Below are 14,396 nucleotides of genomic sequence, written 5' to 3' on the forward strand. Positions count from 1 at the left end.
TCCCGGGCGTGTGGATGGTGTTTCCAATGGAGGCGAAGAAATGAGCTTGTGCATATCGGGAGGAGCACTACCTGTGTGCCTTAGTAACTGACGGTTGCGTTCTGGTGGCTGAGTCATTCAATACAGTTTGCAGTGCTGAGTACAAGCGGTGTTTAGAGTGTACTGGTTAGCAAACAATATTATGCATGGAAGACTGTCGTTATCGTGTGAGAAGTCGTGGTTGTTTGAAGGCACGGTCTCTCTCTCTCTCTCTCTCTCTCTCTCTCTCTCTCTCTCTCTCTCTCTCTCCCTGTGTGTGTGTGTGTGTGTGTGTGTGTGTGTGTGTGTGTCTTTGTGACTGATTTGTTAATCCCATTTGTACAAAGAATGTCACCTCGTCTCGTTATTAGCTATGTGAGAGTAATCATCTTGGATAGTAGTTGACCAATATTCAGTATGTGCCGTGTACATTATATAAACTAAGTCTGAGGCTTGTTTTAGTATCTTACCGTTCACTCCAGGAGTTATATTTATTATATTTTCCGTCTGTAGTTGAGGGTCATATTGTAATTGTTATTGTTGATGCCTAATGCTGTGTGCTAAGCCAAAGGCTTTTTCTCAATTTTGTTTGTCGTGCTGAAGGTATTTTCTCTCGTTTGAGTCGTACTTTCAAAAACTATACCGCGATGCAGAGTACGTTCTGTTTCACTCTTATTGTATTGTTGGTCCGTTGTTAAGAAGGTTTTTATGCAAAATAAATAATTGTTGAAATGAGCCCACGCCTGTGCAATCCCCAGCCCGAACCCCACTCAACAGCCTACGCCACAAGTTTCAACAATAACTCCCACTACAGAGTATGTGTACAGGGACGGCAGAATTAGAGCATATCGATGCACTTGAACAACGGCCTGTTCGCTAACTGGCACCGCAGATCAGTCTGACCGGCCTTTTCTGAGCTAACAATTTTCTTGATGAGTTCACAGAATTGCCTCAAAACATAACACAGTACGAGTTAATAGAGGGAAAATAAGCAAAGTAAACAAGCCTTCTGTTTTCAGTATCACAGACAGTGGAGGTAATTCTTATGATCTTGAACGCGATACTTCCAAGAAAACCTTCCCCTCAGTCCTAAAAGTTTTAAAAATTGTCTCCTTCACTGACTGGTCACCTTGGAACAATAACATTATGCTCTTAAAAGACTTCAGTCCGGAACCGCGCTACTGCTACGGTCGCAGGTTCGAATCCTGCCTCGGGCATGGTTGTGTGTGATGTCCTTAGGTTAGTTAGGTTGAAGTAGTTCTAAGTCTAGGGGACTGATGACCTCAGATGTTAAGTCCCGTAGTGTTTAGAGCGATTTGAACTTTTAAAAGAGTTCCGTGTTAGAAACAGAATGCACTCCGTTTTTTGTTACTGTTAAATGTTAATCTGTTCTCTGGAAGTCACGTGTTGATGTTACTGACTGCCCTATAGACTACATTACGTATATCACGTTGCCTGCCTTTCACAGTATCACTTGTCCCATTGACAAAGAGAACTGATGTGTGTCTGTTATACAGAAATATTCTTCAGTAGCTAGTCGTTCTAAAGCATATCATATCACAGAACTCTAATTTACTATCGGTTGCTTTTATATCACATAAAAAGAAGGGTTGTTCTCGACATGATTGTTGTATTGTTGGTGCAGGACTACGGCTTCGTGGAGGAGGAATGCAACCCGTACCTGGGCGTGGACGGGGCGTGCACCACCAACCAGACCTGCAAGCGGTACTTCGTGTCTGACTACAGCTACGTGGGCGGTGAGTCTCAATTCTGACGGCCGACGATACTATCAATTCTGTCACGTGTCTTGAGCTCTCCATTTTGACGAGCTTCATCATTCACACTCCTGATTATTTATTTACACATTATCTGATCAAAAGTATCCGAACACCCCTATGTAATGCAGGACTGACCGCTAGACGCCGCAAGAGGTAACCCGCCAGTATGAAATACGTTGTCAGTAGAGGCGCAGTAACAGTACAGTGTGTCCTACTCAAACCTCCCTGATTTCAAGGACCCAGGAGAGAAAAACCACAGTAGATACGACAATGAAAAATGCATTACATTGTAGAGCAGCTCAAAGAATTTATATTCTCGCGTCAGAAGTGCCAAGTATCGTCGCCAGAGTGCAGCATGTTTGCATAAAGTCCAAATGGCGACTCCACAGCAGCGCGCACAAGCAGTAGTGTGGTTTGCAGAAACAAAATCGCCGATTAGTGTGCAAATAAATTATCGTCGTGTGTATGAATGTGATCCAGCAGATGTGAAAACAATTAGGAAATGGTATAGGAAGTTTCTGGCAGCAGGAAGTGTTCTGAAACATTCTGGCAGTACACGTTACGGAGTTTGAGAAGAGACAGTGGAGGACATCAGACAAACATTTCTCAGAAGCCCACGTAAGTCAATTTGTCAAGCATCTAGGCAACTTGATGTACCTCGATCAACATTGCATCGTGTAGTTCACCAGCGTCTTCGTATGTGTGCTTACAAAGTGCAAATTGTGCAACATCTGACGCCGAACAACAAACCACGCCGACTACAATTTGCTGCAGATATGCTGCAGCGTATTGATATGGATGCCAGCTTCCTTCTCAGTTGAGGCAACCTTTCATCTATCAAGAAGGGTTAATAGCCATAATATGCGGAATTGGGGTTCGCAAAATCCGCATGTCGACATTGGGCATGTTCGTGATAGCCCTAAACTAAACGTTTGGTGTGGGCTAATGCACTTCAGGATTCTTGTACCGTTCTTCTTTGCAGAACAAACAGTGAATGGGTCTGTGTATCTGGACATGTTGGAGCAGTTTGTGTACCCTCAGATACAAGACTTGGAACCCAACATCATTTTTCAACAAGATTGAGCTCCACCGCATTGGTCAACGGCTGTTCGCGAGTTCCTGGATAAGAAATTTCCCGATCGTTGGATCGGACACGGAGGACCCACTGCCTGGCCACAGCTTTACGCCGCTTGATTTCTTCATGTGGGGATTCGTGAAGGACCGCGTGTATGCGACCAAAGTGGACGATATTCCTACGTTGCGACTTCGTATCACTAATGCGATTGCAACAATAACAGAGGAAATGTCACAAAGAATTTGGCAAGAAATTGTATATAGACTCCATATTCTTCGTGCTAGAAATGGTTCACATGTAGAGGTGAACTGATGATAAATAAATAAATTCTTTGAGATGCTCTATAATGTGGTTCATTTTTCATTGTTGTATCTACTGTCGGTTTTTTTTTTCCTGAGCCTTTGAAACCAGGGAGGTTTGAGTGGGACACCCTGTAGAATGGACCGATCAGGAGAGCACTGTGATTCCGAATGTGGACTAACACTAATCCTTGGGACGTTTCAGCCCTTCATAATCTGCCCAAGTCAACTGTTCATGATGTGACTGTGAAGTGGGAATCCGAAGAAACAACTACAGCTAAACCAGGACCAAGCGGACCTCATGTGCTAGCAGACAGGAACCACTGAGCGTTGCAGTGGGTGGTTATAAGAAATTGCATGAAATCAGCGGAAGGACTCACTGCAGTGTTCCAAAGTGCTAGCAGCAGTCCAACTAGCACAATGACTGCGCATAGGGAGTTAAAAAGAATGAGGAGCAATGGTCGAGTGGCTCCTCATAATGCGCACATTTCAGTACTGGATGCTAAGCGGCAGCCAGAGAAGACCATTGTTTGTTTAGTCTGTCATAAAACAGCTCCTGTGACAATGGTTTGTTGACAATAATATTCCTGAAATGGACCTGCCTGCCCACACGTCGACCTGAACCCAGTGAGACACCTTTGATACGGGCTAGAACGTCGCCTTCGCTCCAAACTCCAGCGACTAACAAAAGTAGCTTCTCTAGTTTTTGTTCTTGGGAAAGAAAGAAGCTATTCTTCCACAGTCATTCAGATACCTCGTTGAAAATGTCCCCAGCGGACTTCAAATTGTCGTAAGAGTGCTGTGTTGGAGACAGAGCGCTTCTACCGACAAAGTGAATGGACCAGCACCGTGTCTCATGTGGCTAGGATTCGCCAACCCCTGTACTGGACGTAGGCACGGTAGTATAGCTCAGAATGCGTAAGAAGCGCGCGATACCAGCGCTGTTCATATCGGCCACATTGTCCGACTTCCCGAGGTCGTTCATGCACTGCGCTACTCACGTGGCATTCTGTTGAGGGTATCTCGTGAGCATCTGGATCGGGGAAATATTATAGGGCCGTTGCTGTTTACAATATACAGTATAATTCACCTAAGCTGTTCAGCTCACATATTTCCTGAACCGTTTAACATATTATAATTCTGTTCTCACCAAAATGAATTATGAAAGCATCTCCACTAAATTACTGCAGTCTTTTTTCATAGCTGTATTATGAAGATAGTAGCTGTTCCGAAAGAACAGATACCGATGATGACCAAGCAGTTTCTCTAGAAAGAAATGATAATTAATCGAAACCCTCACCTGCCAACAGGTATTGTTGATATACCTCAATCAGGACAGCTGAAAATGTGTGCCCCCACCCGGACTCGAAGCCTGGATCTCCTGCTTACATGGCAGATGCTCATCCACCTGAGCCACTGAGGGCACAGAAGAGAACGCGCCTGCAGGGACTTCTCCCTTGCACGCTTCCCGTGAGACCTTCATTCCCAACTGTCCACAACCTACATTCGTAATGTTCCTAAAGGATACTCTACATATAGTTAAAGGGTACCCGGCTATTGACTTTCTTCTGTGCGAGTACGCACACTTTGCCCGAACTCTTACGGGAACAGTCACCTTATTTGGGGCGAGTAATGAGTGAATCGGGAAATATCCTTTAGAAACATTACGAATGTAGGTTACGGTCAGTTGGGAATGTAGGTCTCACGGGAAGCGTCGCGCCATTTTCTGTGCCCTCGGTGGCTCAGATGGATAGAGCGTCTGCCGTGTAAGCAGGAGATCCCGGGTTCTAGTCCCCGTCGGGGTACACATTTTCAGCTGTCCCCATTGAAGTACATCAACAACACCTGTTGGCAGCTGATGATTTCGATTAATTATCGTTTCTTTTTATAGCTATATTAATTGAAAATATATCAGTATGAGCTTTACTTTGTCAAACGGAAATGTAACAATATAATGCTAGTGTCGTAATTCTAAAAGAGATGACTTCAGTGGCACTTCACTCTTCAGAATCTATTTTCAGAGAAATTACAATGTCTAGAATAAGAATTTTCTAAAAGCGCGACCTTCCGGTTTGAGACTCCAAAATGCGTAACTAAACGCAAAAAGAAAAAATCACGGACTACGCACCATAAAGGAATTATTCGAATGGAACAGAATGTGTTGTGATGCACATGCCCAGTCGAATTAAAATCTGAGGAAAATTGGATGATTTATTCAAGAGGTTAACAAACTGGCCTGGAATCTCAATGAGTGGAGTAGATTCGGCCCCAGTCATGAGTCCCACTTCCAACTGATCCCCAACGACAAGCGAAGACGTGTCTGTAGACGCCACTGACGGAGGAGGGATACAACCTGACTGTAGCCCTCCCTACTTTTATTGCCCTTCATGGGAAACCATCTTGGACTTACATTACAATAAGACAGTGCCCGCCCGCAGACGGCGAGATTTCCTACTGCTTGTCTTCGTGATTGACAAACCCTACCTTGGACAGCAAGTTCGCCAGATCTCTCCAACATCACTCAGGATGATATCTAACAACTCTGTCAATCAATGTCAGGCCGAATAACTGCGTGCATAACAGCCAGAGGAAGACCAAGGGGTTCTTGATTTTCCCAGTTTGTCACTTTTACTCCTGAGTAAATCATCCATTTTTCCTAAATTTGTAATCATTTGTATATCTCCGCGTGTCCATCACATCTGCCGATTTCCGTCGCAGTGGATGATTCCTTCTTAGTTTGTCATATATATATATCATCGACGCTTGGTACAGGTATTGGCAGTTAACACTCAATATAAACAAATGGTACTATTTAGCATAAATTGCAGTAAGGCCTGCCATAGCCGGCCGGTGGTGGCCGAGCGGTTCTAGGCGCGTCAGTCTGGAACCACGCGACCGCTACGGTCGCAGGTTCGAATCCTGTCTCGGGCATGGGTGTGTGTGATGTCCTTAGGTTAGTTAGGTTTAAGTAGTTCTAAGTTCTAGGGGACTGATGACCTCAGAAGTTAAGTCCCATAGTGCTCAGAGCCATTTGAACCATTTGAACCAAGCCTGCCATTACATGATTACACGATTACAGAACAGTCACTGGAAGCTCTCACATCTATTAAATATCTAGGATTTTGCGCATTACGCGATTTAAATAGGAACAATCACATGAAACTAGTCTCAGGTAAAATCGATACGAAACTCAGATGCATTGGAAGGATCCTCAAGAAGTTTAGTCCACATGCAAAACAAATGGCGAACAAATTTCTCGTTCGACCAGAATTTGAATGTTGCTCGTTAGTCTGGAATCCGTACCAGATAAGAGGGATAGAGGAAGTGGAGAAGATCCAAACAACAGCACTTCTTCGTCCGACTGAAACTGACCGTCCACACATGTCTTTCTTCCGATCGCCAAAGGCATGAAAATCACAAGGTATAGGATCCAGGTTTTACGGAGGGTGCTGCGATGTTTCCCAACCAACTAGTGCAGCGTAACCTTCGTTCGATTGGCAGTGGGTGGAGGGGGACGTGCGTTATCGATCTACAAGATGATTCTATCCGAGTGCAAACTCCAAATTTATTATATTATTATTATAGAAGGGTTTTGTGGGCGCACGACAGCAAGGTCTTCAGCGCCCGTTCAGTATCATAGTGAGACGGGTGTCAAGAAAAAAACTCAGAACATTTACATATAACGGAACAGAAAACACGGGGAACAATCATTGAAAAATTTGTGCTCACCCACACCGAAGCGTGGGATGAAGCAGGGCGTCAGCAGTAAATAATGGACAACACAGGAGGAAAAAGGGAGAGGGTGCCAGAACAATATAGCAGATGGAAGTGGCTGGCTGACCGCAAGGAAAAAAGGGAGGAGTCAGCCACTCTGCAATACACTAAAACCTCCAGCCTAAAAGTTTAGGCCAGAGTCCAGACACATCACAAAACTTAAAAACCCTAGACACACACGTCTCATCGTTAGCTAAAACATAGGGCAGATCCCCATCAACTTGTGCTTCTGCCCTTGCATCACGGTATAAAATGCAGTCTGTTAAAATGTGCCGGACAGAGATGTGCACACCACAAGCATCACAAAACGGAGGATCCTCCCGCCGTAATAAATAGCTATGCGTCAGAGGACAGTGCCCGATCCGAAGACGTGTGAGGGCCACCTCTTCCCGCCTGAGCAGCCGGCAGGAGGAACGCCACGGCCGAGTGGTTGACTTTACCGACCGCAGTTTATTGGCCGTCACCGCCAGCCATTCGTCCTCCCACAACTCCATGCACTTCCTGTGGAGTGCAGCGATGACTGACTGCAAGGGGTAGGACACTGGACCACATCCTGCTCTCTGCAGGCCTCCTTGGCAGCCCGATCAGCCTGTTCATTCCCCAATATGCCGACACGACCAGGCACCCAGCAGAAGGATACCTCTTTACCCCGCCGTTGGAGCAAGTACAGTTGGTCATGTATCAGCTGGACCATCTCCTCAGTCGGATATAGGTTCTGCAGTGATTGTAAGGCACTAAGAGAATCGGAGCAGAGAAGAAATCGATCGCCCCGAACACGATGCATCTGCTCCAGTGCCTTCAGGATCGCGTGGAGCTCCGCTGGGAAAACGGTATATTCAGCAGGGAGGCGAATCCGGGTAACACGATCAGGGAACACCACAGTACAGCCAAGGAAAGTCTCCTGTTTGGAGCCATCAGTATAAACGACAGTGAAACCGTGATGCACATCTAAAATGTGAAAAAACAGAGATTGAAACGTAAAATCTGGTATGCCATCTTTTTTAAAATTAGTCAAATCTAAAATAAATTTGGGTCTCCGGAGGAGCCAAGGTGGAGATCTGCTCCAAACGCGACGTAAAATACGAAGACCAGCCATAGACATCGCACCGAGCCCAAAGCCAACAGAGAAAACATCCCAGTTCTGCCCCACCAAACAAATCGAAAGCTGTTCACACAAGTTGCGGTAAGTTCAGAATAACCTCCTACTTCAACTGCAGGGGCCCTCTGCTCGTCGAGTTTCCCGAGCGTGGAACCACCATCAGCGCGCAGCGCTATGAAGACACTTCGTAGAAACTGCAAAGAGCCATAAAGTTAAAACGCACAGGAATGCTGTGGGACGGAATCGTTCTGTTGCATGATGACGCCCGCCACCACATTGCCAACAGGACAGAAGCTACGCTTCGGCGACTTGGTTGGGTAACACGCAGCACACTCCGTACAGCCCGTATCTTCCGCTGTGTATGTTCACATCTTTGGAGAACCTGCGTGGACATTGGTTTCAGGCGGACGAGAAAGTGCAAGAGTGGGTGCGGTTGTGGATCCGTCAGCTACTGACCGCGTTCTGAAAAACAGGAACTACTGATTGTCTTGTTTCCCAGAGGGATAAATGTCTTAATGCACATTGTAATTACTTTTGAATGGAAACATTCCATGATCCTGCCGTGGAGAGTGCTCGGTTTTCATTTGACTACCCTTATAGATTGTCTGCAACTTTATGGCTATAATTGGCTGTTAAGGGAAATTAAACACATAGATCTTACTCAGCAGTTTGTACACTGTTAACAAAATGACATAACTATAGTTCACATCGTAGTTGGCATCATGCTTTGCCATTTTGAAAATTGTCTTAAAATATCCCGAGAGTCGGGATTGGGAGAGGGGAGTGGGTGGGGCGGTAAGGGGGGAGTGGCAGAAGTCGACGTTCAGTGGTATCTGTTTTTATTATTTTGCTGTGTGAAGCTCAGCAAGCAAGATATCTCTCTACTGTTGAGTTAGGAAAAACAGTCGGTTTGATATGCATTCAGACAGTTTTGCTTCACTTACTGTGGTGCAAGATTGGTGTGATGCACTAACACGCCAGCTGTTCACCTATGATTTTGGTGTTGCAGAGCTTTATTCGGATTGTATTTCCTTCTGGTATATTAGCGGTACTACTGAGTAACGTTACGCTACGGTACTGACACTTGCATTGGATGCAGTTCACTGCGCAATGCGTTCTTTTTTTTGCGGTACTAACAGTTAGGCAGTCATTAGTTTCACACTAGCGCGTCCTAAGTACTGCATTAGCATAGTTAAGAGTCATAGGTTCTTTTAAAGTCAGTCATCCCATTAACAAAATTCAGAATTTGTTAGAAGATTAGTTTCACTTTAAGTAAGCTTAAGACAATAGTGAGGATGTTTCGACGTTGATGACGGAAGTAAGATTTAAAAAAAATTAAGATGCTTTCATAGGGTTTGTTAACCATTCGACGATGTAAAATGATGCAAAATGTTGAAAATTATCAGGGAAATAGGTGGAAGCCATAGGGAAAGACGCATAATATGCAATATGTGCAGGAGCAAAGAGGGAAAAGTAAGAATGGAAGCTCAAGATCGAAGTACCCCAATGAGAAAGGGTGAAACAGGCATGTGGTATTTCGCTCCTCTTGTTCCATGTCTATTAACACTGATGGATACAGAAGAAGAGTTCAGGACTGGGATTAAAATTCATGGTTAAACGATATCGATGGGAAGATCTACTGATGATATTGTTATTCTCAGTCAAACTGAGGAAGAGTTGCAGGTGCTGTGGAACGGAATGAGCAGCCTCATGAGAACATGCCCAGGACCGAGAGTAAACTGAAACAGGACGAAAGTAATGACAAGTAGATGAAAAGAGATTAGCGAGAAACTTAAAATCAAAATTGGAGCCCACGAAGTAGATTATGTGAATTTATTCTGCCACGTTGGAAGCAAAATATGCAAGGCAGATGAAGCAACGAGCATGTAAGAAGCAGACTCGCACAGGCAGTGAGGGCTTCCTGGGTGAAAGAGGTTTGCTACTGTCAAAAACAGGACGTAATTTGAAAAAGTAATTTCCGAGTGTATGCTTTCGGAGCACAGAATCATATGGATGTGAAGCATGCACTATGGGAAAACCGGAAAAGAAGAGAATCGAAGCGTTTCAGATGTGGTGCTACGGCAGATTGTTGAAAAACAGGTGATCAGATAAGGTAAGAAATCAGAAGGTTCTCTGCAGTATCGGCGAGCAGAGAAACATTTGGGAAAAAGAAGAAAGGGACACGATGATAGGAGATTGAAGATGCAACACGTTTAATAAAGAGACTGCTGACATTACGCATGTCTGTCCTCTTCTCGAGTACTGCTGCGTGGTATGGGATCTTTATTAGATAGCAGTGACGGAGAACGTCGAAAAAGTTCAAAGAAGGGCAGCTCGTTTTGTATTACCGCAGAGTTGGAGAGTATCACGAATGCAAATGAGTGAAGATATCAAGGAATAAATTCAATGATACTGGAGGGTGCTATGGAGGGTTAAAACTGTAGGCGAAGACAGACATTGGAATATAGCAGACAAATAAATGAGGACGTTGGGTGTAAGTGTGTGTGTGAAAGAGAGAATTCCTAAGGGAGCAAACTGCTGAGGTCATCGGTCACTAGACTTATCCCTAGACTTACACAATACTGAAACTAACTTACGCTAAGAACAACACGTACACCCACGCCGGAGGGAGGAGTCGAACCTCCAGCGAGAGGGTTCGCGCAATCAGTGACATGGCGTCTCTAACAGTGCGGACACTCCACGCGGCAGGTGTAAGTGCCACTATGACATGAAGAATTTAACAGTGGAGAGAAATTTCGCGGCATGCCACACCAAACCACTCAGAAGACTGATGGTTTGTCCCCCCCCCTTCCCCTGTCACCCCATAAAACAATCTCATTTAGAATATCATATTCATTTTTTATGTTATGCACGAATATATCCATTTCTTCTATCTTATACTATCTAATCTTATACTTTCCCGATTTTGTCCACAATTTCCAGGTTGTCTACCAATTTTCAAAAGTTTGAATATTCTATGTATATTTTGGATTGGTGTAAAAGTTCGTAGCGTTTTCCCAATTGGTTTAATAAACACATATGCATAACACAGACTTTAGTTGGCAATAAAATGTTCTCCTTCACAACACTCTGCTCCCAATGCTGCGGCAACTTTTCCATTCCGCGAAAGTAGAAATCAAGTGGTTTTGAGGCGGAGAGTGTTTTCATCCGGAAAGGATGTTTCTTTAAGGTTGTTCGAGAGAGAGGGGAAAATATGAAAACAGGGGCACAAGACAAGGTGAATAAGGTGGGTGCCTAATGTCTTCCCAACCCAATTCCTGTACAGTGTTCTTTGTTTGTCTAGCGGAATTCTGGCGGGCGTTATCGTGGAGTAGCATCACTTGATGCAGTCTTCCTGGTCGTTGTTCTTGGACTGCGTCTGCAAGACGTCTCAGTTTTTGAAAACAAATGTCAGCAGTGATAGTTACTCCTCGAGCAAGCAATTCGTAGTACACCACACCGTCGTTGTTCCACCACATGCATAGTATTATCTTATGTGGACGAGCGCAGGTCTCTGAACGGGGAGTTGCTGTTTTGTTTGGGCTTAACCATTCCTTTCGTTTCCTAATGCCAGCATAAAGACACCATTTCTCATCACCAGCAACGATGCAGGATAGGTACGGTCGGTGTTATTCACGAGCCAATTGATGACCAGCGAACAGATATACGTCTATGGCCATCCACCCGGGCCGGCCAGGGTGGCCGAGCGGCTCTAGGCGCTACATTCTGGAACCGCGCGACCGCTACGGTCACAGTTTCGAATCCTGCCTCGGGCATGGATGTGTGTGATGTCCTTAGGTTAGTTACGTTTAAGTAGTTCTAAGTTCTAAGGGACTGATGACCTTAGAACTTAAGTCCCATAGTGCTCAGAGCCACCCACCCGTTTTTGTGGTTTTTGCTTAGAGCATGCAATACCCACACTGCCGATTCTTGAACCTTCCCCATTGCAGGCAAGAATTCACGATGGTGGACTGATCACAGTTCATCACATTTCTCAGTTCTCGAGTATGCAGACATGGGATTAATGGGTTTAAATGATCTCCATCAAACCCCTTGGGTCTTCCTGAACGAGGAGAGTCCCTAATACTGACGTCAAAACGATCTTCCTTGAAACGAGAAAGCCATTTTCTTGGCGTGCTCTATCCAATGGCATTATCTCCCTACATGGCGCAAGTGTTTAAGGCTGCATTCGCTGTTGTCACCCCTCTATTGAAATCAACGGAAGAATACGTCGGAAATGTACCGATTTCTCCACTTGGCACTTCATTTTCTGGCGTCCGCAGCTCCACTCGCTTTCTCCAAATGACATAATAAATCAAACAGCAAGTGTGAACTACAAATAACAAATGACAATCGACAAATAAATCCATAGCATCCGGAACACCAACAGGCAAAACGAACTTACTCTTCAACCTGGCACACACACAAGCCACTGCCCGCTGACGGTAACAGCTTCGAGAGTTGTTGTGGTATACGATTTATTGTGCTTCACAGGCTACTACGGCGGCGGTAACGAGGTGCTGATCCAGGAGGCGCTGGTGCAGAACGGGCCCGTGGCGGCCGGCTTCATGGTGTACGACGACTTCCGGCAGTACGCGGGTGGCGTGTACAAGCACGTCGAGACCAGGGTCGACTTCAACCCCCGCGTGGTACGTAGCCCGCTGTAGGCCTGCACTGCGCAGCTGTACACTGTGACTTCTCTCTTTTGACAGGCGCTGTGTCCTCCTCCATTGATCCACTGCGTCAACGCCATGATGTTACAATAACGAAGCAAGATTAAGGGTCGTCGTACCGTCGACTACAAGGTCATCACGCATTAAGCATACGCTGGGATAGGACGAGGAAAGTGAAGGAAATTGGCCATGTCTTTTCTACAGGAGCCTTCCCGGCATTACCTTTAATCGATTTAAAACCACGGGAAACCAGTATCGTCACGATAGAGACAGATGCGAACTTTATTCCTCCCCATGTGAGTAGGGCAGTTAAACCAAAAAAAAAAACACGTGAAAGTTTAAATTTTATAGTGCCTGTTTTGTTCGCTGCAATCAGAAACTGATATAGTAGTTTACATTCCCTATTTTATCACTGCATAAACTTTGGCACAGCCTACAATACAGAGAATAATAGCAGTTGTACCATATAAAAATACAATATTGTTTACCTGCAAACAAAACACAACACTACAATGTTCAGTTCGTGGACCAAAAATTTCTAGAAACAGGTAACTTGTCGCCGTTCTGAAGCGCACAGTTGGTTAGATTCAAAAATGCCTGAGTAGCTTTGTTGCTCCATAGTTTACAATACTGTGACACTTAATGCGGATCTACTACAGCTGTTTATAAACAGCTCTTGTCGGAATCAAGTCCAACTTTCCCCTAATCAGGTGTGTGACCGGTAGTCATTAATTAATTTAGTTACTTTTGCTTTGAGGACCGGAAACACCCAGTATTGAACAATAAAGATTGCAGGAATTGGAATATGCTAGTAATACCTTTGATATACAAGCAATTCTTATGGGACTGGTGTATAATGTGTAACTCCTGTTCTCCAGCCAACCAGCCACGCTGTTCTGCTTGTGGGCTACGGAGTAGACGACGCCTCTGGCGAGAAGTACTGGATCGTGAAGAACAGCTGGGGCGCCGAGTGGGGCGACAGCGGCTACTTTCTGATGCTGCGAGGCGTCAACGAGTGCGGCATCGAGAGCAACACCGTCGAGGCCACGCCCATCCCCTAGAAGTGCCCCGGACGTCAGTTAGCGCTGGAGGTGCAGTGCGCCGCGGGCAGCATACCTCCAGGGGCGTACGATTACGACTGCGCCGTACCTCACACTCTCCGTACCGTGAAAGATGTCTACTGATGACGTGTTGGTGTACCTGTCAAATCAAAAACTGAAATAAATTTGGTTCCACCATCAGTAATCTTGCTTAGTCTAATTTTCGTAACCGCTAACTGAGGTGAAAAACATTTACAAGTCCGACCCATAATCTGTACTTCTATCTATTAAACAGCAGCACCAGGAAGAATAAAATGTAGGTATTTTACTTATCGTGTGTGTTCAGATCAGCAGGATGGTCACGGGACTAAATTTGTAGCTGATTTGGGAATTTACAGTTTGCGAAACGTGCAAATAGCTGCACCGCTGGTAGAAACGATGACTGTGCACTGAACCTGCTACTTATTTTCTTCCTTGCTACTTATTACTGCGCAACAGGCTATCAGTCTCAGTGACTGGTGAGCTGAGGCTCATTTCCTCACTAAAGACACTGGCAGAGCTAAGCGATCCTGCACAGCCGAGCAAACGTTACATCTGTCCTCTCGGGCGCTACTCGCAGGTAGTTGGACGGGGGGACAAC

General features: G+C 45.2%; 1 protein-coding gene across 1 annotated transcript in view; it reads left to right on the forward strand.

The window, feature by feature from the left end:
• LOC126161826 (dipeptidyl peptidase 1-like) overlaps nt 1-13,972 on the forward strand; it is a 68,520-nt gene extending 54,548 nt beyond the window's left edge. Inside the window, exons 8-10 of the mRNA XM_049917932.1 lie at nt 1,664-1,775; nt 12,538-12,692; nt 13,595-13,972. Coding sequence (XP_049773889.1) covers nt 1,664-1,775; nt 12,538-12,692; nt 13,595-13,777 — 450 coding nt within the window. The 3' untranslated portion in view covers nt 13,778-13,972. The remainder of the gene's footprint in view (nt 1-1,663; nt 1,776-12,537; nt 12,693-13,594) is intronic.
• Nucleotides 13,973-14,396: the final 424 nt, after the last annotated feature.

This window comes from Schistocerca cancellata, chromosome 1, assembly GCF_023864275.1.
Source record: "Schistocerca cancellata isolate TAMUIC-IGC-003103 chromosome 1, iqSchCanc2.1, whole genome shotgun sequence".
NCBI classification, from domain to species: Eukaryota; Metazoa; Arthropoda; class Insecta; order Orthoptera; family Acrididae; genus Schistocerca; species Schistocerca cancellata.